The sequence below is a fragment of the Diaporthe batatas genome, assembly GCF_019321695.1.
Source record: "Diaporthe batatas strain CRI 302-4 chromosome Unknown Contig00024, whole genome shotgun sequence".
NCBI lineage: Eukaryota > Fungi > Ascomycota > Sordariomycetes > Diaporthales > Diaporthaceae > Diaporthe > Diaporthe batatas.
The window spans coordinates 161,895-185,467 of NW_025408571.1; the positions used below are offsets into that span (position 1 = coordinate 161,895).

General features: G+C 52.4%; 7 protein-coding genes across 7 annotated transcripts; 4 read left to right on the plus strand and 3 right to left on the minus strand.

The window, feature by feature from the left end:
* Positions 1-677: 677 nt before the first annotated feature.
* Positions 678-3,997, plus strand: KVR01_013167 (uncharacterized protein; the record flags this gene model as incomplete). The annotated part of the gene is made up of 3 exons (XM_044790837.1): positions 678-2,142; positions 2,214-2,419; positions 2,480-3,997. The coding sequence occupies 3 exons, from the start codon at positions 678-680 to the stop codon at positions 3,995-3,997; spliced, it is 3,189 nt and encodes a 1,062-aa protein (XP_044637812.1).
* Positions 3,998-6,326: 2,329 nt separating this feature from the next.
* KVR01_013172 (uncharacterized protein) lies at positions 6,327-8,055 on the minus strand. The gene is made up of 2 exons (XM_044789485.1): positions 7,531-8,055; positions 6,327-7,429 (listed from the first exon to the last, which is right to left on the minus strand). The coding sequence occupies exons 1-2, from the start codon at positions 7,828-7,830 to the stop codon at positions 6,704-6,706; spliced, it is 1,026 nt and encodes a 341-aa protein (XP_044637817.1). The 5' UTR covers positions 7,831-8,055; the 3' UTR covers positions 6,327-6,703.
* A 504-nt stretch (positions 8,056-8,559) lies between these two features.
* KVR01_013185 (uncharacterized protein) lies at positions 8,560-10,735 on the minus strand. The gene is made up of 2 exons (XM_044782216.1): positions 9,225-10,735; positions 8,560-9,158 (listed from the first exon to the last, which is right to left on the minus strand). The coding sequence occupies exons 1-2, from the start codon at positions 10,564-10,566 to the stop codon at positions 8,629-8,631; spliced, it is 1,872 nt and encodes a 623-aa protein (XP_044637830.1). The 5' UTR covers positions 10,567-10,735; the 3' UTR covers positions 8,560-8,628.
* Positions 10,736-11,863: 1,128 nt separating this feature from the next.
* Positions 11,864-12,770, minus strand: KVR01_013170 (uncharacterized protein; the record flags this gene model as incomplete). The annotated part of the gene is made up of 3 exons (XM_044787341.1): positions 11,864-11,883; positions 11,921-12,440; positions 12,480-12,770. 3 exons carry the CDS (start codon positions 12,768-12,770, stop codon positions 11,864-11,866), a joined length of 831 nt encoding a protein of 276 aa, XP_044637815.1.
* Positions 12,771-13,798: 1,028 nt separating this feature from the next.
* KVR01_013192 (uncharacterized protein) lies at positions 13,799-15,497 on the plus strand (the record flags this gene model as incomplete). The annotated part of the gene is made up of 6 exons (XM_044781969.1): positions 13,799-14,100; positions 14,157-14,283; positions 14,334-14,457; positions 14,511-14,965; positions 15,037-15,225; positions 15,373-15,497. The coding sequence occupies exons 1-6, from the start codon at positions 13,915-13,917 to the stop codon at positions 15,495-15,497; spliced, it is 1,206 nt and encodes a 401-aa protein (XP_044637837.1). The 5' UTR covers positions 13,799-13,914.
* A 1,602-nt stretch (positions 15,498-17,099) lies between these two features.
* KVR01_013207 (uncharacterized protein) lies at positions 17,100-18,137 on the plus strand (the record flags this gene model as incomplete). Its single annotated transcript, XM_044794684.1, has 1 exon — positions 17,100-18,137. One exon carries the CDS (start codon positions 17,100-17,102, stop codon positions 18,135-18,137), a length of 1,038 nt encoding a protein of 345 aa, XP_044637852.1.
* A 3,897-nt stretch (positions 18,138-22,034) lies between these two features.
* KVR01_013214 (uncharacterized protein) lies at positions 22,035-22,371 on the plus strand (the record flags this gene model as incomplete). Its single annotated transcript, XM_044793534.1, has 2 exons — positions 22,035-22,211; positions 22,309-22,371. The coding sequence occupies 2 exons, from the start codon at positions 22,035-22,037 to the stop codon at positions 22,369-22,371; spliced, it is 240 nt and encodes a 79-aa protein (XP_044637859.1).
* Between the last annotated feature and the right edge of the window lie 1,202 nt (positions 22,372-23,573).

Genomic DNA, 23,573 nt, shown 5'->3' on the forward strand with positions numbered 1-23,573 from the left:
AGCTGAGCTGAATCGGAGCTGAGTTGCCCTGCAGCACATTCACTGTAGACTGCTACCCCACATCTCACCCCTGCAAAACGTGTCGGCCACGATCCTCTTTCGGTTTAATCCCCCCTCTTTGTTTGTCGTTTTCAAGCCTTTGTCGTCACTCTCCCCGGCAAACCGGTTCATCCGGATGGCCCGACCCACATGGGCGATGGGCAAGGGACAGACTGCCACACTGCTCTGTCCATTATGACGTTGGAGTAATCCGGGGCCCCCTGCCGTTCCCGCTGCAGGTCAGGCGGGTGTGGGGATGACGATCACCTCGTTGAAGTTACTTTGAGCTTTGCCTATTGCACGGTTTGGAGGTGAAGCTACTCGAGAGCCAAGACCTGCAAACGAAGCCACCAAACGATTCCGGCCGTTTCTGCAGCTGAGGTACTGCTGCTGCTGCTGCTTTGACTGGCTAATTCGAGCTTGTGCTATTCCATCGCATTCACTCGACAGCGTTTGCGCGACTGCCTGCCTCGTTATTGTTTTCTGTCCTACCCCTCATGTCTTACTCCGGTGTGACTTCTGTGGGCCAAAACAACCTGCATCTGCCTGATTTTCTCTCTTTGCCTTTCCAAGGAGTCCCAACCTTTTGACTCTCAACTCTCACAGACCTGTACGAAACATACACACAAGCCCGAATCATGGCGGTTGTGCCCCTCCTCGTCAAGAGGGCGCTCCTCCTGTTCACTCTGGCAACAGCAGCCGTAGTAGCCGAGACATACGACACTCGTTTCGACGGAGTGACCTGGGACAACGACAATTGGGTCCTGAAGACGACCACACTCGACCAAGGGCATTACCAGTCACGCATGTCCCTCGCCAATGGCTACCTAGGGATCAACCTCGCGGCCGTCGGGCCCTTCTTCGAGACCGACACACCTGTGAATGGAGACAACATCAACGGTTGGCCACTGTTTGGCCAGAGACAGACGTTTGCGACAATCAGTGGCTTCTGGGACCTGCAGCCCACCACAAATGGCACCAACTTTGAGTGGCTGCAAGAGTACGGCGGTGAGAGCGTCATCAGCGGTGTTCCCCACTGGGCTGGCTTGACTGTCAGTGCTGGTGGGCAAACCCTCAACGCTTCTGTGGATGCATCGCAGATCTCAGACTTCACCTCGGCCGTGAACTTCAAGGCTGGTGTCATGACGTGGAACTACACATGGACGCCTGAAGATGGCACATCACTGGGAATCAGCTACACCATGTTTGTCCACAAGCTCAATGTCAACCAGGCCGCGGTGCAGTTGACTGTCTCGACAGAATCTGACCTGAATGTCACCGTGACAGATGTCATCGATGGCGACTCTGCTGTGCGGACGGACTTTGAGGACAAGGGTTCAGGAAACAACACCATCTGGACGGCCGTCCGACCCAATGGCATCAGCAATGTGACAGCGTACATCTACTCGACACTCTCAGGAGAAGGCTTCTCAACAACAAAACCGATCACCGATAGCCCCGAAATTGGCCGAAACCAGTCAAGCATCGCGCAGTCCGCCGAAGTCAGCATCGGCGGCGGGAGCAGTATCACCATCACCAAGTATGTTGGAGGAGCCTCGACAGATGCCTTTGCCGACCCGCAGTCTGTCGCCCGAGACGCATCGGCCTCTGCTGCAGAAGCCGGGTTCAGCACCCTTCTCGAGTCGCACAAGGCAGAATGGGGTAGCATTCTGACAGCGGATTCTGTTGATGACTTCTCCATCCCAGACACCGGAAAACTCCCTGACGACCCTTACATCGTGGAGCAGCAAATCACATCTGTGACCAACCCCTTCCAGCTTTTGCAGAACACCGTCGGCCCAAATGCCATCGCGGCAGCTGGAAACAACTCCATGCTGAATGTCAACAGCATCAGCGTTGGCGGCCTCGGGTCTGATAGCTACGCCGGGCTTGTCTTCTGGGATGCTGATATCTGGATGTCATCGGGCCTAGTTGTCACCTTCCCGGAAGCTGCCAAAGCCATAGACAACTACAGAACAAGACTGTTCCCACAAGCACAGAAGAACGTTGAAATGTCTTTCATCTCTTCACAGAACGCCACTGAATTCTCATCTGGAGGCGCGGTCTACCCTTGGACCAGTGGCCGTTTCGGTAACTGCACAGGTGAGCTTGCCCCAGGGCACCGTTTACGGCAGAGTCGGCAGACGGACGCCGATACTAATCGCTCATTGCAGGTACTGGACCATGTTTTGACTACGAGTACCATATAAATGGAGACATCGGACTCGATCTGTACAACTACTACGCAGTTACCGGCGATGAGACCACGTTCAGAGAGGAAATGTTCCCTATATACGACGCTATCGCGACCTTCTATTCCGACTTGCTTGCCTTGAATGCGACGACGGGGAGATGGGAGCTAACGAATGCCACCGATCCCGTAAGTCTCCACCGAAGTTGCCCAAGGACTTATCACCTGTTTGCTAATCGACATGTGCAGGATGAATACGCAAATCATGTAGACAACCCTGGCTTCACTATGGCCTTGATTGAGACCCACCTCAACCGGACGAACAACTTCCGCTCGAACTTCCAACTGGGGCTGAATGACGCAGCCGCCAACCAAAGCTCCAAGATCGAAGTGCCTGTTCTGGAAGAGGCTAACTTGATCTTGGAGTATGCCACCATGAACGGCTCTATCTCGGTCAAGCAAGCTGATGTCGTTCTTATCGACGACTTCCTCGCATACCCCAACCCATACTCCCTATCTGATCTGGACTACTACGCCGGGAAGCAGTCTCCAAATGGGCCAGGAATGACATACGGCGTGTTCAGCATCGTCGCCAACGCATTCTCTCCTTCTGGCTGTTCCGCATATACCTACGACGTGTACGCTTCACACCCCTATATCCGAGCACCTTGGTTTCAGTACTCGGAGCAGCTGCTGGATGACTACACCGCCAACGGGGGCACCCACCCCGCATATCCTTTCTTGACCGGATCTGGAGGCGCGAACCGAGTGGCCATTTTTGGCTACCTAGGCCTGCGGTTGCAGATGGAATCCCTCAACATCGACCCATCACTCCCACCGCAAATATCCAACCTCAATTACAGGACGTTCTTCTGGCAAGGCCACGCTATCAATGCGACCTCCAACGCAACACACACCACTCTCAGCAGGATCCCAGGTAATAGTCTCCCGAACGCCAACCAAGCCTACGCCAACTCGTCCATCCCAATCACGATCGGCAGCAACACCACAGAAGTTGTCCATGAGCTCCCAGCCTCGGGTGACTCCGTGACCATCCAAAACCGGGCCATCGGCACCATCAAGACCTGGGCCGGCAACCTAGCCCAGTGCCTCCCAGCAACGAGCCCGGAGGACTTCGAGCCAGGCCAGTTCCCCTTCGCCGCCAACGACGGCGCAGTCTCGACCAAGTGGCAGCCCATCGCCGCCAACGTGTCGAGCAGCGTGACGATCGACCTCGGCGAGGACGCCGCCGGCCAGCGCGTCGCGGGGTTCAGGTTCGACTGGGCACAGGCGCCACCGCGGGGCTACGCCGTGTCGTTCTCCAACACGAGCAGCAGCGATGGCGCGTCGGACACAGCGAACGGTGCCTCGAATGCCACGGAGAGCGACAGCGTGGAGATTAGTAATGTCTACGATGCCGAGAGCGTCTCTCTGATCACGCCGTACGCGAGCAACACGACCAATGTGACGGTAGACGGTGGGGTGTATAGCGGCCGATACGTGACTTTGACTATCTGGGGAAACCAGGCCACCGGAGACGACGGCGTCGGGGCGACGGTCGCCGAGTTCGCTGTCATCTCGGAGGGAGGTGATACTGGGAACTCAACTGGCGGTGGTGGCAGTGATGGAGGTAGTGGGAATGGCAGTGGAGGAGACGGCAGTGGCGAAGGTGGATCTGAGGAGAACATGGCTGGCAGATTCGATGTCTCTCGAGCGTCGTTTGTTGCTCTGGCAGTGAGCGTGATCTCACTGTTACTGCTATCCTGATTTGCCTAAGCTACTCGTGGGTGGTTGATATATCTGCCCTACTTCTACGAATTTGGTGTCAGTAGAATTGTGATAGCGGGTACATTCAACAGGAAATTGATTTCAGTACTCTGACACGGGGGATATTTGCAATGATGCAATGTTAGTGATACGACGCGGACATCCCCATTGCAAAACCTCCTCGAGTGTCATACACCAAGCCATTTATGAGCAAAAGTATGTTTGGGCTAGCTGTTCTCCCTTGCCCCTTCGAATTTCATACTTCAAGACCTACCAATCTTCTGGTATGGCCTGAGCTGTTGGATATGAATAGTTAGACTACTCGGTGGCAAACCACGAGCTGGGAGACGTCCACGATGTCGGAGAGCCGGTCTTCGTCGTCAGCCCTTTCCCGGACACCAGTTGACGGGCACCCGCCACAATTCGGACTCTGCAAGGGGCACTAGCTTGTGCCTCCACCCGAGAGGCGAGGTAGACTTAGGTGAGCTTGTGGTACAACTGGCCGAACTGGGGCGGCGGATGCAACGATCGGCCCGCGCTGGTGGTGGGAGCACAAATCTCGGCCAGAGTCGATCGGAGTACAGCATATCTCCCGTGTACTGCGTTCGCAGTCGGCAGCTGTGGCACAGTTACACGTGTGGACCTCCTGTAGGTGCCCTAGTTACCAGTAGGCAGTTGCAACCTAGACTGATCTTTTACGGTTGCTACAACTGTACATGGCAGTAGGATATTCATCCTTTGTAGTAATGGCCTTGAGGATACCAATGTTGACTGGGTTACTCGGTCATTTGGGATTCAGGTCTCGACTTCGGATGAGTTCACGAGTCTTGCCGGGAAGCTGTTCCGCACAGCATCAGCATCCGTTGCGGCAGTCTTCTTTATTGTGGTTGTGTGTAAGTGGGCACATATAAAACAGGGACTTACCTTGGTACTCCATCGAAACATGTCTGCGAATTAAGATGAAAACTGTATATGCCTGACTAGTACATCATACCAAAAGATGAATTTCCGCAGCGGATACCTTATTCGAGACTGTGCTGCTTCGATGACATTAATCAATCAGATCACCTATACAGAAATGCCCAGTAAAGCCGCTAAGGAGAATGGGAATAGCCATCTTCATTTTGATTTCCACCAGTTCCTCTGCTTACTCCAGTTCGAGCATTTCCAGTTTGATTCCTCGTGCTCGTAAAGCAGTAGGCAGTAGGCGTGGGTCTGAGTTCATAACGTCGCCGGTGACCTTATTCTTGAATCGGACAAAGTAGGGTGGGTCCTCGGGCGTTCTTTTCCACGGAAGTCTCTCCCACTCTGCGGGGAGTGGACCAAGTCGCGGATCGTCCTCACACATTTGCCCACTGACAGAGTTGAAGAACCAGGGTTACCATGTAGCTCCTTGTCTGACTTTGTTTATGATAGACCATGGACCCTTCAATGGTCCCAGCAGAGCCTCCATTTCCATGAAACCATGCACATAGCATTCCCCAACCACCTCAAATCCGGTGTGTACACTGTTGGCATTTGGACGGAGAATGACCATACCCATGCAGCCCAGAATGGCACATAATTTGTCGCCTGATGTTTGAGTAAATGAAAGTCTCTCGAAAAACAGTTGTGAATAATATAGAAACGCCTACCTGGTTGTAGCTGGCTCTGGGCAAGCCCAATAAACCCCTCTTTCGTTGAAAACAGAAATTGCCTTCCTTGGAAAATTCGACTGAATAACGTGTTGCGTCCAATATCACTGAGACGTGTGGGAGATTCCGCGAACAGGAACTCGTCGAGTTGTGTCGACCATTCTTGTAGTGGCGAGTATGATCCCGCGCCAATCTCAAACTTGTCTCCCGTTTGCCCCATGACCAGAGTCGCGGCCATCGCATCTGAGACGCTTTGTCCAGTTGCGTACCTCTTTGCGCCAAACCTCGGTTTTGCCCAGCGGCGCAGAGTCTCGGCGTGGCCAAGATCCTCTACCGCGTCGTTGGGAGCCACTCGCAGAGGCAGACTCACGTCGGAGACAAGAAGACATTGCACACCGCATACCTTGAGCTTTGAACTATCCTCAAACGAGTAGATGGCCCGGGCGTCGAATTTCTTTTTAAAGGCTGGGTCTTGAGCGTTTACCACTGTATGAGGGCGCCGCATACGCTTTTTGTATATGGGGCGTCGACTCCGTATCGTTTATCTACTTCTACAGTGACAAAGAAAGACACCATAGACGGGCCCTGGATATTCTGTGTTCAGCACATATACGCGAGGGGTTCTGGGACGGCAGTAGTATGGTTAATAGCCCGATTGCGCCTCAATTTCCGCGCCCTGCCAAGCTGTTGTCTACCTAGGCAGGCTATACTAGTATATGTAGGGTGCCACTCTGTGTTGCGAAATTAATTGAGAATGGCTAATAATCTCCACGGCCCAAGCCGCCTCTGAATGCCAAGTTGTCCCTATTCATGCTGGATCAGACTGAAACTCAAACGTAGTCGCCCGACCCCTAACCTTACTCATCCGGCGTTGGGAGTCTGATGCCGATTCTTCCCTGCCGCGCATTCAATCCGTCTAAGGTCATGTTCTCACAGTACGCTCCACTCAATGTCCTCATGGTCTTTGCAAACAATAGCTACTCATCGGAGAGGGGCGTACTTCCGCCAAGACATGACCAGTTCATCAAGAACTCCCGGGTTTTGCTCCAGCCAGACGGTCATCTCAGGTTAATCAAACACACAGACACAGATCAGTTCCCACCGTCCTGGCGGCTGCACGACACCGAAGAAAGAATTCGTTAACCGTATTCCAGCTGTTTCCTTCCCTGTTGGGCCCCTCCGGACAAGTGAAGTGCATGGCTTGAACACAGCAGCGTTCGTCCTCGGGCCAGCCACGAGTGGCCAAGACCTCCATCTCCGTGGTGTCACGAAAGATGACAGAATATCCCTTTTGAAAATCTTCAAATGGGACTGGGTATCCAAGCACCTCAGCACACAAGCTGTCAGGGACACCAGGATAATATTGCGGATCGTATGTATCGGGATCCGCCTGCATGACTGTTTCGTGGGTCAGGAAGACCTTAGTGATTAGGGGCATCTTCTGGAATCGGGCATCATAGAAGACCCAGCATCCACTCTTGAAACTAATGCGAAATCCGTAGGACCAAAGGTCAAATCGGTTCATGATGGGGACGAGGCAGTCGATGACGACGGAAGAGAACAACCGCTTATTTCCGCCTACGAACCTGTAGAACATCACGCACGGCTTGACTCCTTTGAGAGTAAGCAGAATTTCGATGTGGTGGCGCAGGTGGGCTGCGCCCGCCCAAAACTGGCCCTCGGGGCAATTGTCGCTGCGATGGAGGGCAGGCAACTCCTCAAAGCCTGCGACTGGATTGCTTGCGACACAGCCCCTCGGCGCATTGAGAACAATATCTCGCTCCTGGTCTCGGAACGCCTATACCAAAATCTGTTTAGGGGAGTTGTACTTTTTACCTAAAAGAGGGACCCAAATGGCGAGACATGATGAGAGATAAACTGGGGGGAGGAATGGCTGACCTTGAAAGCTTCTTCCACCACGCGATCGAAGTGAGAATCATCGCGCTTCTTCTCACCTACGCTGGTCGCTGGGCGGTCGGTGAGCGGGCTTTCGTTAAGGTTGAGGAAGATTGCCTCGACGGTCGGCGCGTCAAGTTGGTGAGACGGGTCAAGCTCGTCGTTGACCCACTCTTGCAGTTCATCCATGTCCTCATCGTCAAATTCCCGCCCTTCCATACCGCGCTTTTCCATACCGCGCTCTACCCAGATCTTGCTCCACTGAACCATGGCCTTCAGGCCATAGTTGGTGATGTCGGTCATGGCGTTGTGCAGTGGCGAAGTTGACGGAGAGAGGCGCAGGAGTGTGAGATGGCAGGACGTCAGGAACTATGTCCGGCGTGTTGAGGTTGGAGGACGAGGTCTCCCGGTGAAGGGACGGTAAATCGTATTGGGCTAAAGTTTTACAGTTAAGCCATTGGCATGGAAACAGCTACCAGGCAACCACCTACCATTTAGCAACCTCGGAAGCCACGAAGTGCAGGGCGCGCGGAAGGAGCTCCCTTCTGCTTCAAATGCTTAAACAGCTTGAGTTGACTCACTATAGAGCGCTGTTGGTCTGGTCTGAGAAATTCCCAGTGATGAGGCCATTGAATGGATGGCTCAGGTGCCCAGGTGCTCTTTTGTAGGAATTCATCCCGTAGAAGTCTATTCTCCCAGTAGCCTTTATAGAGGGTTGTTTCGCAGGTACTTTGGAGCTACAAGCAGAGATGAAGAAAGACCGCTGGTCCAAAAGCCTGACGAAATTTTAGGATCGCTATGGTTTAAGGACAAATAAAACACTTCGGCAGCGCGTAATATGTCAAGGCTCAAAGGGATGCGGGACGATGCCCTGTCGCCGTCAAAGGGTGTACGCAACTTTGGGGGGGGGGGCATCTACAACAACAGTCGCCTGGTAGAGACATGAACAGAATCGCATTTCAGATGCCATCCATTAGAAATATTAAGCAATGCTCTATGTCATTAATCATGGTCTCGTCTTGCGAGATGATGGCCCTTTAACATCCCATTGGTTGTGCTCCACGAGATCATATACAGTCATTACAGCTTCCCCCCCCCTGATCAAGTCTCTGCTAAATCAATCTTGAAGTCCTTGAACTGTCGAGCAGGCACCTTCCGGTCGAACAACAGATCCAGCTCCTCAAACGTCCGCCCCATGGTCTCAGGGATACGAAAGTACGCCCAGAAAAAGCACAGCGCCGCCAACCCCCCAAAGAAGAATCCCAACTTCCCTTGCATGTTGGCCTCATCCGGGTTGATCATGTATGGGATGCCGACGGTCATCACGATGCCAACAATAGCCTGCGCGGCAGTGGCCACAGCGATGGACTTGGATCGCACTCGCGTGGCAGAAGCCTCGGAGATGATAATGAAGCAGATCGGGCCAACAGACAGATCAAAGGCAAAGTTCCAGACGATCATAAGCGAGGACTCGGCCCACGCAACACCGCTTGGGCGGCCGGGGACACAATCGAGGATACCGATCAGGAGCATGAGGAAGACGAGAGCGGCGAGACCACACAGGTAGATGGACCGGCGACCAAAGCGGATGATGAGGAACCAGGACAGGATCGTGCCGACAAAGCCAACAGCTGAAGATATGGAGTCAGTAGGGGTCATGGAGACAGAGAACGAGGAATAAGAAGACGGTGACATACCCAAGAATACAATCCCCATCCCAAACGCCATACTCGTGGGCAGCCCAGCAAGCTGGAAGAAGTAAGTTCCATAGTTGATGAGATAGATCCCACTCAGAACCTGAGTGCAGTAGACCCCACAGCTAATCTCCGTCCGGCGCAGGTTGACACCGCGGAAGCAATCCCAATACGTACTCCCGGACTCGATTTCCATCTCAAGCCGGTCCGTCTCCTCGATCATGGCCAGCGTGGCCAGCACATCGACCTTCTCACTCGCCAGCCGCCGCAGCGAGACCTCGGCCTCCTCCCTCCTGCCCTGGCGGACCAGCCACCACGGGCTCTCGGGCACGAAGAACAGGCCCGGGACGATGATGACGACCCAGACCCACTGCAGCGCAAACGGCAGGCTGTAGGCCCAGTGGTCGTCCATGGTCTGCGTGCCCGCGGTGACGCCGTTGGCGATGAGCTGGCCCATGACGAAGCACAGGTTGACGTAGCTGGCGAGGTGGCCGCGCAGGGCGACGGGGCACACCTCGCTGGCGTACGCGGGCGCGATGACGACGTAGCAGCCCAGGACCAGGCCGCCGAGCAGCTCGCCGGCCAGCAGCACCTCGAGGCTGCGGGCGAAGAACTGGATGAAGACCAGCGCGCCGGTGAGGACGACGCACGCGGCAAAGGTCCACTTGCGCCCGAAGAGGTCCATCGGGTAGGCGGCGAACAGCGCGCCGACCACCTGGCCCACCGGGTTGCCCATGGACAGGCCGGTCTGCCAGGCGGCCGAGATGATGTAGCCGCCCTCGTACGGGTACCCAAAGTCCCGCTGGAACTGCGGCGTGGCGTACAGGTTGCCGAGGAGCTGCGGGTCAAAGGCCAGCATGATGACGCCCAGGGAGACGAAGGCGCTCCAGAAGATGGCCTTGGGGTACAGCTGGCACGCCTGGGTGAAGGTGAGCTCGTGCTCTGCCTGGATGGCGTGGGCCGTCGTCTCCGTCTGCCCGATGACGGGCTTGGTGATGCCGTCGTCCGCATCCTCGGCGGTGGGCTGCTTGGTGAGGCTGTCCGCTGCCATGCTGGGCTGTGAGGCTGATGGCCTGTTCCTCTTGTACGACGACGAAGGAGAGAATGTGCTATAGCTGGCCTTGCGCTGTCCTCCTTGTTGTCGACTCGATGCGGTGTCTGAGGGCTCGTCGTCTTCTTCTGCGTCTCGATTCTCCTCCCGCAGCAACGGTCTCCTCTCGCAACTCTCGGTGTCGTCGTCTGCAGGCAAAGCTGGAGGGCTGACACTCGCACGGCAGCCATGGTGGCCCGGGTCTCGTGCCATGTTTATCAATTCCCCGTGGCTTCTGGGTGGGGTCTCCGGCATGCCTCTTCATGCCGGTCCTGCTTATCCTCGTTTATCAGCGGAGCCCCAGCCAGACACGGGTGCAGATGGCTTCAGCAGTGCTACGTTGAAGTTCGGGAGGAATGGACCGGCTAGCCCAAACCGGGTATCGGGAGTAACGGTGTGCTGGAGTGCCAACTGGGGTTTAAGTTTAGCGCCCAGGAGACAAGCAACGAGACAGGTCTGGGCCGTTCCAGGGCCATCCCAGAAGCTTTGGATGTCGTACAGACTGCATGCGAGCCGGGCCAGGATCCTACGCGGAGGGTGGTGAGCCCGGAAACGCTGCAATTCTGGTCGGCGAATTCACAAAAACCCAAACTCGTGCAGGTGCGAGAGAGCTCGCGAGGTTGGACCCTTCACCGCACGTCTTTGGTAGATGCAACATCTCCGACGGGACAGCGGCCGAGATCCTTCCCATCCTTCGATAGAGTCGACCTCGGTAAGATAGCAGCCGAAGATACCTGGGCATGAAGTGGAGTGGCAGGAATTGTGCCACAGTAGTACACAGCAGCTTTACGTATTCTATTCTCTCACCAACGATTATCCACACTTGAGCTATCTCTCTCCAGGACTGGCTTCTAATGTTCACCGCTTTTCCAGCTGGATCACAGCTGCCGCCACCCGATCTCCTTGACCTGCCAGAGTTCTCTGTTCCGCGATTGAAATTTCTCCTTAACTACGACTCATGAGTCGACTCTGCGACGGTCCGTGACTAAACAGATTTTCACAATCGTCCTAGTCCTCGTGGAAGACGATTGTTACTACTCTCCTCTTCACCGGGACGGCCCGTGTTCTGTCGAGAACAGCTCGTGCATCCACCATCGCGGTGCGTCTCGCGGAGAAACATCTCTGACCCGTCACAAAATCATGGATTGTAATCGTTGACAAACAGGCTTTGGGGCTCGAAAAGGTCCTTTATTCCATCCTCAGACTCAATGGTAGTTCCCGACCCACAACCTACTTGGTAACTTTGCTGTGGATTAACTGGTCAGGCCATGGCTGCTCTATCACAGACTAAACACTTAGACGTAAATCTTGTTTTATATACCGCCGAAGACTTAGATCTATAGTCCCCTCGCCTTCAAGGCCCCCCTCAGGATCTTGACAAATTCCTCTACATGCTCAGCCCCTATCATGGTATAATGCGCGCCGCCTACACTATGAAAGCGTGGCAGCTCCCGTGCTGAGATGGTCTCGCAACCACTCCTCGCGCGACTGGGAAACTGCCTTGAGTGGAATACAATGAAAGACGTCGATACAATCCACCTGACCGGACGGTTCATACTCCGTCGCCATGCTCTGCAGACCGAAAGAAACATCAGCCCATTTCGCCAACGAGTCCGGACCAAAGCCGATGCTCTCAACCGGGCCTTGTCCGCGGCGTTCATTATGCATTCCAATGCTTCGGCTTTCGGTAGCTGGCGGTATAAACCACTGGCGTCCTTCTTCTCTAGAAAGTCCTCCGTCGCGAGCCCCACGAAATTCGCAAGGTGTACTAGACAACTGTTCCAGCACAGCCAGCGCATGAGGGTCTTGATATGCGGCGGTAAGTTGAAGGATCCGAGGAAGCGCACCGTCTGGCCTTTGCCAACATCGGCTGTACCGTCTAGGCGCTTGGCCGTCTCGAACGCCAGCATCGCGCCGTAGCTGTACCCCGCAAACGCGTAGGGACCGCGGGGCTGGCGTGCCCGGGTCGTGGTCACGTACGTGTCCATGTCCTCCGCGATGTTACCGGAGGGGACATGGCCCGGCTTGAACCCGGGCGGCCGTATGGCGTAGACGGGCCGGTCGTTCGCGGCGATGTGCTGCGCCAGACTGATGAAGAGGTGGATCTCGCCCACGCCAGCGTGGATGAGCTATAGGGGAGTCTTGCAACTTGTAGCGTGCAAGATTACAACGGGGTCGTCCGGATTTAGTTGGTTTCCTTCATTGAGCGTAGAGGGAGGAGTACTGGACTGTTTTCTGCCGCCGAACATGGCCGTGAGCCCACGCGGGGTGGGGTGTTTCATGATCTCTATGACGGGCATGCTGGTGCACAGTCTCTTATCCAGGCGGAATTTGAGCTTCAACACATGCATAGAGGTAAAACCAGCTTCGAACAGAGTCGTGCCGATGTCCATACCCAGGGCCTCGCGCGTTGTGTCAAGTGTCGCTGCAAAGTCGTCCATCAACGGTACCTCGGCCATGTTCGCCGGCCTAATCCTGTCCTGTTAGAGTTTTGTGGACTTAACCGCGCGTTGAATTGCTTGTTCATGTAAGCATATGTCATGTGCAAACTTTTTGTCCTCAAACATGCATGTCATCTTCGGCTTTGATATCTTCCCAAGTGTGGATACAGGAATCATGGGCAAAGACTCTTAGCGTAGCGCAAAGACTCGGGGACTGGTCATTGTTCGGAAGAGACATACTTACGTAGCTAAGCGAGTAATCTCAGTTACTTCGTCATCTTTCAATGGGAAGTGGCGACCGACGTATGCAATCGTAACCTCCTCTGTATGTGCCGTTCTAGACGGGAAAACAGCAAGTCGCACGACTCGATTGCCAAGGGCTCTCTCCACGGCTGTCTGTATATCTCAAGTGCTTTCATGGGCATCTTCAATCCATTGATGTTGATAACATTTTTTAGAATTTGTCCCTCCAACTAGATATGAATTTCCCTCTGAGTCGATAAGGTGCTGATCAGTACGCGGTTTGTGCCACCCCGGGGTTCAAAAGGACTCGTCAGCATCCCCCAGTCCCAGCGCAAAGTTACAATGCCAACTGACGTATTGTATGGACTGCCACACTGTATACTTAACCACGGCGAAGTGGGGTGTATGGAAAGTTGTGTTGCCGACAAAAGGACCGATATCTGCAATCTGCAGGATACTTTCGCTTCTCGTTCCGATGTGATGACTGCGTACGCCTGCCTCATGCTTGTGGCACGAACGTGAGTCCTGTGCCGCGACGCTAGAGGTGACAAGTCACTGTCGCGGCTCTAGCAGCCAGTCACCAACAGGCAATATTGATATGTTACAACGAAAATGGCCCTCCTCAAGCATTGCCACACTGCTTTGCCGATCATTCCGAGCTCTCCGAGTCGGGCACTACGCGAGCTGAGGACTGTGTCGTTCAGGCGGCGAAGGAAGAGCGCCCATTTCAATGCAGGATCACCCGAACCCAGTCGAAGTTTCCTACATGACAGCCTGACCTCTTCCTCCAATCAAAATCATGTCGTGTCGCTCTAGTTGAGGGAATCGCATTCCACCTGCCGATATTATCTTCGATTCCAAGGCCGAACAACAATTGCACCACCGTGTTGAACTTGGAAGTGAGCGTACTGAACTCGAAATGCCTCTCAATAGCACCCAATATGAAGCACTGGCGGAGCAGATTGAATCCATTCTGAAGGATCCGGAAACTGCCACTGCACAGATTGGAGATGAACAAACCCGCCGCCGCTTAGTCGAAGGTGGCCGCAAACTCGCCACGTCCTTAGAACGGCCCAAGGACACGTTGAACAGAATCGGGTACTCGGTATGTAGTGTTGACCTTGTTCTCAAAGGTGCATAACTCATGGCAGCCACCCTCAGCACCTCCAGTTACCTCTCGCTCTCGTCGGTGTGGAATCCGGTATCTTTGCAGGTTTGACGGCGGAATCTCGCCCTTCCAGCAGCACAGAGATTGCCGAGAAGACGGGCGTAGACAAGGCCCTCTTGCGTACGTGCTCATTTCTTCATTTTAGTTGGGAGAATACTAACCATGCTCAGAGAGACTGCTGCGGTATTATCAGGCCACTGATATGATATCTCAAATCGACGACGACAAGTACCAGTCGAACAATGTCTGTCGAGCTCTAAGCAACGATGATCACGCCAATACCCTTCGTTGGACGTAAGGATATTAAGCTCTTGGTCTCCATTCCACGATGCTAATGCCGCGAGCAGAGGTAAAATCACTGCGAAAGGAGGACTAAACCTTCCGGACTGGCTCCAATCACACCAGTGGAGAGATCCTCTTGGCATGATGCCCACAGCGTGGACCAGCTCTGTTCCCACAGACAAGCTACCCTACGAATATTTGGCCGAGAATCCCTGGGCACTGAAGCTTGCCCAGGCACACATGAGAATCCACTGGGAGGGTAGGCCGGTGTTTCTTGATACCCTAGATTTCGAGAAGCGTTTCGGCCAGGACACTACCGACTCGACCATTCTGTTCGTCGATGTTGGCGGCTCAACGGGTCCCCAGTCCCTCGCCCTCCGGCACAGATATCCGGATCTTCCTGGGCGTGTTCTCATCCAAGACCGACCGGAGGTCGTGGAGCAGGCGAAAGCGCAGCTCCCCAGCTCTGCCAAGATTGAGGCAGAGGTGTATAATATCTTTACGCCGCAGCCCGTCAAAGGTATGACTAGTCTGTTCTAAAATTAATGTGGAGGACTGAGGCATCTCGGCTGACATCTGATATCCCTTTAGGAGCCAGAGCTTACTACATGCGGAAGATCTTCCATGCGTGGGGAGACGCGAAATGCAAGGAGATCTTAGTCAACGCCAAAGCAGGCATGACCGACCAGTCGGTGATCCTGATCGACGAAATAGTCCTTTCCGAGAGTGGAGCAACGGCTCAAGGGGTCCAGATGGATATGGAGGTGATGATATGTGTAGGTACGTGAACTGAAACCCATGCACCCTTTCTGGTACTATTGAGTTGTGCTTTTGAACTCGTCTACCGTTGGCATACTATGAAGCATAGACTTTTTTGAATGTCTCTTAGTCACGAGTCCTAGGTATTAGCTTGCTAATTCTTTGCAGGTGGGATAGAACGCACACAGGCTCAATGGAAAACTTTGCTGAATGAAGCTGGACTAAGACTGATTGAAGTGGTTAACTACGACAAGGAGTATGATGATGCGGTGATCATTGCTGGGCTTAACTGACTTCAAGAACATGTGATGTACTGGTCTTGTTCTTTGCGACATGTTGTGCATAGTTCCGTGTTGGGATTGTGAGTAGGCGTGATTTCATATAACTCCCTACCTACTAAGTAGGTAACTTGAATTAAATCCGTATCTTGGCAGCAGCACTTGATCGTTCAAATCGCAAGAACCGCTTGTGAACAAACCCCTGACACAAGACACCAGGTGTCACACAACCATAGATCTGATGTGATTCTTTCTACATCTTTTCTCGCCTTGTTTTTGTCCATCCAAAAATGGACGACTTGAAAACTTTTAAAGAAGACTGTTCAAACTTCATGGAATAAGTAATATACCTAGGCATCACGGGCTTGAACTTCATTGATATTGACCTATATCAAAATTTGTATTAGTTTGCTCCTTTTGGTAGCCATTTGAAAGCCCTCGTTGAAGAAGAGCGCCTTACTACCGGTGGGAATCGACGGTGGATCTGTCGCATTGAAACGTTCTGCGGCCTCTGACAATTGCCCAACCCTTTTATTCTGGTGTCGATAGAAATATGTGCAAGTGTATCTACCAGCCTTCTATTCACCCGGTGTTACATCAATCATCGTCTCATCTTTGGCGACCGATCACTACCTGACTACTTCCCCGGAGCGAGCCCAGCCTGTCACTTCAAGCTGCCTTGCCCCCTACTTCTCTCGGGCCACTGGAGTTTGTGGCCTCGCCACCGTGAACTGGACTATCCCCCTCCTTCTTTCGTAGGTCATTCCAGCCCATTCCACACAGGAATACTAGGCAACCGTCGAGAAAGCTGCTGCAAGGTAGAATATTCCGTCGATAATGTTTGCGTACGTCACTAGTACACCGAAAAGACTTGCAGGCGAGACGAAGGAGGGGAAACCAGTAGGACCATGGATACCTAGGTAGCCTCGTGGCAACCGTACAGACGGGGCTAGTTGAGATTAGCTTCCAACGGTGCTTCCAACGAAACCTACTGTTACAAAGTGGCCTGAGGCTAGCCCGGGTAACGACGGATATATAAAACGCCCTCACAGCTGTAGAAATAGCAAATGCCTTAGGTCTAGACTCATGCCTGACCACAGGCCCTTAGCTCGACTTTAAAGTTGTATACGAGTAAACATTGGACTTTAGTTTCAACCAGGTATAGACGGTCTCATGGTAGTCCATACTAGTCATGACGAGTCTGTTCATGAGCACTTGTCTATTGTTTATAATGACGTTGGTCCTCGGTCTTTGGTGGAAAGACACGTCCAAGCGGGATTGTACCAGTGACATGATGCGAGGCGCTGTCCCATCGACTAGTGGGAAAGATGCTGTGTAAAGGTACCGAATAAGCAAAGGAGATCAAGTAGACCAACACGAACAAGGCGCATAGGCTCTCACTCGGAAACAGGCTTATCGTAATTGGAATTCTAATTCAGTTAGAAGACGTGACTATTGTTACCTAGCTGGCTTAGGGTATACTCTTACAATAATCCTTTCCATTTAAATCCATGCGGTCCCCCAGCCAGATCCCTCCACCAATATGAACTGGCTTCTTCCCTTTGATCAACCCTACACACATCATTACTGTTCTATCCACAAGATCATCATACATTCATGATGCATCTTACTGTTCAGAGCATCTTCCTGGGTGCTGCTGTCGCCGCGGCACTACAAGAACCCCTGCCGACCCCCGGTGACAGCCCTCATTGGAACCAGTTTCCAGACCCACCATCCCTAGAAGTGCTAAAGTGCGAACATCTCGTCAAAGAATTTGTCGAACTCGGTAACGCATACTACATTGGCACATACCGTTCCGACGAGGCCCCTCCCAAGGACAGGTGGAGAAGCCTCACCCACCCGAATCTTCCATACCTCGACATCCAGAAGTGTCAGGATCTCATCGAAGAGTACAAGGAGAAGACCTACAGGTGGCCCTTGGAGGCCGGCCTGTGCGGCGTGGCCGATTACAAAGACTGTCTGTGGAATAACAAGCTTGACCCCAAGTGCGAGGACAAGCTGGGCCAACATGGCGACTGTCGCCCAGACATGAAGAAGTGGATCATAGACTCCTACGGCACCAAGGTCATATCCCACTACAATCACGTCCACGGCCAACCAGGCCATCACAATGGGCCAACTGCCAGCTCCATCCAGGCCCGTCGCGAAAGCTCCGATATCACCAACCCCCCTCCGACGGTCGAGTGCCTCCTAAGCTGTCTCCGTGGGCCGGCGAGAACCATCGAGGAGGTAGCCGCCAGAGCCGCATGTGTGCGCGGCTGTAGCGAGAAGGCCGAGTCCCTAGACGTCGCAAGTAACGAAAACCTGGCCAGCTCTACCAAAGAGGCACAGGACGCACACCCCGAGGGCGTTGTTGAGAAGCGAGATTGTGCATCCGACTGTATTGATAATTCTCGCAGCAAGGCAGAGATGACTAAGTGTTTCCAGAAGTGCGTGGATGACGGCGAATGGGACTTATCCGACGGAAGCACACCCGCCAGCCCCATCCAGGCCCATGACGCAGACTCTGAGGCTGGAGTTCTTGTTGAAAAGCGGTCGCCAGGATGCACATCAAAATGTATGCGCGGGCCGCCGAGAACGCCCAAGGAGAGACACAATTGTATTCGCCGTTGCCCAACGAGGTCTCTTGATTGATCTTATAGCGCGGGAATGAACCACATTGCCATTTACTTGTTAGTTTTTTGGGGAGAAAAAGGAGACTGGCAGGATATGGTTGGGTGGTTTTGCGATGCTCCAAGCTTTGAGTAATCCAAGGGGCGCCGTAATATACGGATTTGGGCGCCCGGGCGTCGAGTGTTGAGGATCACGGGGTTGGGCCTGGCAACGACTCGGCCTCATAGGTGGGCAAAAGGTTTAGCATGCCACTTTTGTTGAGAAAGGTCTGCTGGTTTTGGACATGATCTGACTGAAAGTAGCTTGCGACAGTTGTGGTTTCGTTTTTAATCCCCGTACATATAAAATGCGGCGCCTTCATACAGTGGTAAACGAAGACCAGCGTCTAAAAAAAATAAAAAAAAACACTTATCAGCCAATATCCGCAGATTACTGAAGCACTTCAAAATACTCAAGCTAGCCCTCAGATCAAGGCGTCGCAGGGAACTAACGTTGAAACATCCCCCCCCCCCACGGACTCATCTCCGGTCCAGGTGCTGGTACGCATCGGAGGCGTCCAGAGCTCAAGCCGAGCGGCTGGGTGCTTCAACAGCACCTCATATCGAGGCGCACCGTGCTATTCACCAATGCCGGGCTCTCATCTAGGACGTCGGGACTGCCACATGTGCTCCTGCGAGCACCCCGTCCACCCTACTACCTAGGTAGTACTCACCAGAGCCACGTGCCAGGCGCTGCAAGCGGCGGCACAATCACCAGGGTCCGTTACATGTGTGTGGATACCGGCACAAAAATCTGTGTTGTCAAGAAACAAAACATGTTTCCTGAAAAAAACGCAAAAAAAAAACTGGATGGATTCTGGAATCGGGGGTTGAAAATGGCTGGTTGGTTCGGACATCGCTGTCCAGATAATTGGACATCTGGATTCTACGAGGGCACACAAATGGGAATCATCATCGTCGAGAGAACCCAGGAAAGTTGCCTAGGGGAATATGAAAGTTATGAAATAGTTGGACTGACTCCTTTATTAAATTGTAAAGGTTGGGAATGGAGGATCGGAGGGAAGTTGCCTGTCATTCGACTTTGGTGAGTCGTAAATGCAGCGCTGCTTCAACCTCAAAGTCCTTTGCTCTGAAGTTGCGATCAACTTCCTTGCTCTCACGTTGAAAGCGCAGCTGTCTGACAGAGGACCACCTGGCCGACAGACCTTTTCCTCTCATGAAGTTGTTTTGAATGCATCGGACGCTCGGCGGCTTTCATCTTGATTCACTAGGCACCCGACCCACCAGCCTCCCCCCCCCCCCTTATGAACCACAGATTTCATCCGATTTCGACTTGGGGCGGAGACAAGATGGCCTAGTTGGAGTGCAGGGTGGTTTCAAAGTACCACACCTGACAATTGGTTAGGCCCGAGTTCAATTCCCTATTGAGTCGCTCAGCAAAACTGTACTGAACGCCCCGTGTTTTCGGGTGTGGGCGAGCTCACGGTTCGTCCGTCTGCCAGTTTCCTCGTGTGTGCACCCAATCTATAAGAGTCTCGACTATCCTACGGGGTGACTGAGGCCGCCATGCCATGGAAATTCACCCTGACAGTTTTCTACCCCCGCTTCGGTGGGCGGGTCTTTTGCCATTTTGTTCTAAGGTCTTTGTTTTCTTTTTCGCTAGTGGGGTTCAGTATCGTTGGAATAACCCTTCTAGCTGTTCAGCCCTTCATACCTTGTCCGATCACACAATTTCCCACTTCATTTCAAGAGTAAAGTTCATTCCTTGTTCATGGCAGTAAGAATTAGTGAAATCTTTTTGCCCTTGAACGAATTCTGCTACAGCTTTATAGCACTAGTGTAGGAATGATCCAGAGTTTGATGCCTAGGGTAGAGGCCGGCTGTCGGTCTGTGTCCTCTATCCCCATACAGCTCAATTGTCTCTGGGCATGTAAGAAGAAGGCTTAGAGGTGGTAGGAGTATGAGTGTACCTCGGGATGCTTTTTTGTTCTGGGAGAAATGGAGAAATAAGATTTCCTTTCTACCTAGACAATTAATTTACGTACCCTAGGGCACGCTTATGCCTCGCACTCTCGGCCAGGCCTCGGACTTGGTCTCGGAAATTTAGCAACGGCCCGAGGATGATCATCAATCTGTTTGTTTGAGGGGGGGGGGTGGTTATATGTGAGATCACGACTCTTCCGTCGATCGCATGCCGAATTGAGAGAAAGATCATCTTGGCTTGGCTCGAATTGGAGCAAAATGGTACCTAACTTGAAGTAGCTACTAAGTATACGCTGCTTAGGTCAGAGAATATGCAGTGAAGTGTCAGCAAGAGGCCCTTTTGAACTCTACTCCAGGTTAATATACTAGTAGTGAGTCTGCTTACACTAGACGATGATGCTCAGATGATGCTCGACCTCAGGAAACTGTGGTAGCAGGATTCAGTGAGATCTCGACAAACAGAGTTCGACCTGTGGGTCCGAACCGAAGCCGCATCTACCTGGGTAGCCAACCAGCTTATACGAATATGCTCTTGTTGCTACCTAAGTAAGCTTGATGACGGATTTGCGTTCGTTGGGTCGCCCACGTCAAGACCGGCATCCTAAGCTCCCTCGCAATCGAGAATGGGACCATAGAGTCTTGACTTCATATTCACCAGTAGATTCCTAACCCTTCTGCGTCCCGCATATCCAGATGAGTCCGGTGCCAGGCACATATTACTCGCGTTGTCGATCTATACCGTATTATTGTCTGGGAGTACGTTTTAGGCAAGCCATGGATCAACCAGGCTTACTTTGCACCAATGACTCGTCTTTCATTGCTGCCTGATCATGTATGTACTCCCCCAGCTTCTGCACCTTAGCATTGAATTCGGCAGTTGTGGTCATCCTCCGTAAGCCTCGCAAATGCCGAGTGATCTACAGATGGCGGAGCATACGGCACTGCCAGACTGTCAAAGTTGTCTTCCGAACGAAAATTACTACTATTGTTTATAACTCAGATTTCTTTAGGCGGCGTGGATTCAATGCCGTGGTCATTCACTGATGTGCCATTTCAAAGTCATCGTCGATTCATCTGTGACTGCTCATACTACTATTAATACATCATGCGCTACATTGGCAGGTGTCTTAAGACTGGACTCAACGGCAAGCAGCAAATTAAGTCTAAATGTGTGATGAGTCCCTCGCGGGGTAATGAGTATTCCGAACATTTGTTTGACACTGTGAAGTGGACTGAAGGATTTAGGTCGAACTCTATATGATACGCCTTGTTACTCTGCTGAGGAGCTGTGACAACTGTCCATCCCCATATAAGTGGGTATTTAGGAAATCCACCGACATCCGAGCAGTCCCGGCCGAAGTCCGAGGAGGATCTATTTCCTTGTGTCTATGTTGCCATTGGCTTTCAAAATGAGGATCTTGGCGGGCCTTATGCTACGTGAAGTTCAGCTATGAAGATCGTACCAGACAACTGGAAGCCTTGTCAGCCCTCTAGAGATTGGGTGACGATCGCTGCTCATCCAGGTGCACCGCATCGAAACTGTCATCACATCGCTATGACCAATTTCATGCGGGCCTCAATCCTCCAAGACAGCAGAGGTAGTCAACTGCTGCATCGTCAATAGAGAAATACTTTGTCGATCACATCAATCCTTCGAAGAAACACCCACCTTCGGACTTCATCCCCGCGGGCCCATCCATGTATCGATGCAGCACTCACCAAAGAGTCCATGAGGCTGTGTCTTCCACATTGTTCGGTCATGATGAAATCTTCCAAACGCACAATCCAGTAGTTCCCGAACGTGTATATAAAAGTCCGCTCAATTCCCCTTCGGTTGGGTTCAAGTCCAAGCAACTCACTCTCAATCTCATCAAACCAAGCACATTTCTCATCAACTCTCCGTCTTCTTCAGACAAAACTCTCAAAACTCGCCAAAATGCAGTTCTCAATCGCCACCGTCGCCTTCTTCGTCAACCTCGCCCTGGCCGTGGCCGTCCCCGAGACTGGTTCTGCCGGTATGGTCCAGAAGCTCGACACCAGGGATGTCTCCGACGCCCTGATCTTCGGGCGGTCATTCCCATGCGCCTCCAACGACCCGACCACCTGCTGTGCTGTAAGTCACGATTTGCCGTTCCCCCTCATTGCAGAGATAGGAGTTTCTCTACAACTGCACATGTGACTTCGTACTGATATGGTATGCCTTTGAGCAGTGCCGTGGTGGATTCGGAACCTGCATCAACGGCGTTTGCAGCTGCAATGGAGGCGACTGCTAGATGTTCAACCATCCAAGATTGACCGGGGCTTATGGTAGCAAGTCTTTGCTAGCTAGGTATCTTGCGGGACTGCTAAAGTGGAGAAAGCAGGAGGCGGGGATGGATACAGTAGGAGACTGAACGTATTTTTTCAAGTCACTCTTTGAAACGAGCTATAGCATGAATTACGGGCCAATGAAAACAAAATTTGACGTCAAGTGTGGTTCAAGCCATCAAACGGGACTCAAAAGTATGGAAAACGTGGCAGCATTAGTGACTTGAGAATGTTGTCTTCCAGTGGCTTGTTTACCGGTTATCGTAGCGAGCTATTTGAATCTGTGGGTGCCATTCTGAATTGTGGGCAGTCCAAAAACATCAGCCTCCTTAGCTTTGAGGGCAACCTGTGCTTAAGTGCGTGCAAGCAGCGTGATCCTTCGCGTAGATTGGATATCTTCTATGGGTACATCCAAAGCAAAATATGCCTAGGTACTGATGCTATAATCCGCCAGTGAAAAGCCGTGCCGGTACCAATATCTACCTTCTACCCAGATCTCGCTGATCGTGTTCACTTAGCCCCACTTTCATAGACACATGACCAAATACTGATTTATGTTAGCCAAGAGAACGTCCTTTAGACGATTCAATGTAATGATTCTCTTGTCTGATAGCGACGTATAAGTCCCGGGTCAGAATTCTAGAACATTACTCTCAGGTGACATATTATAGGATCACCACCTAACTAGCACTCTCGAGCAAGACCTCCAGGGCTCGAGAATGTTGGCAAAGCTCAGCCAAAGACCCAGAAAAGGAGAACGCCCTGCGCCATTCTAGAGATAAGGTCATGTCTCTGTCTGACGGTGTGTACAAATAAGAGCTCAACTGTTCGGGTCTCTGCGTCTAAATACTCGCATGTGCTGTTGTATCTGTGAGAGGATATCGAAAATTCCACCGGGCAACAAAAGCACTGTCAGAACATTGAATTCGCTCGGTTAAAAGCTCTATAAACATCATCTCAACGCACTACTTATTCTTTTATCACCTCAGTGAAGCACAAAAACAATACAACCGAATCTCGTTCGACCTGCCGGCACACATGTACTTGTACACTCCTCAGTCCAAGGTCACAATCTCCCTGAGAAGGAAAACACTCGAGGTGAAATATTACCTCTTACCCACCTCCACAGACATGGCCTAATGCCAGCCAGGAGCCTCACAAGCAACAA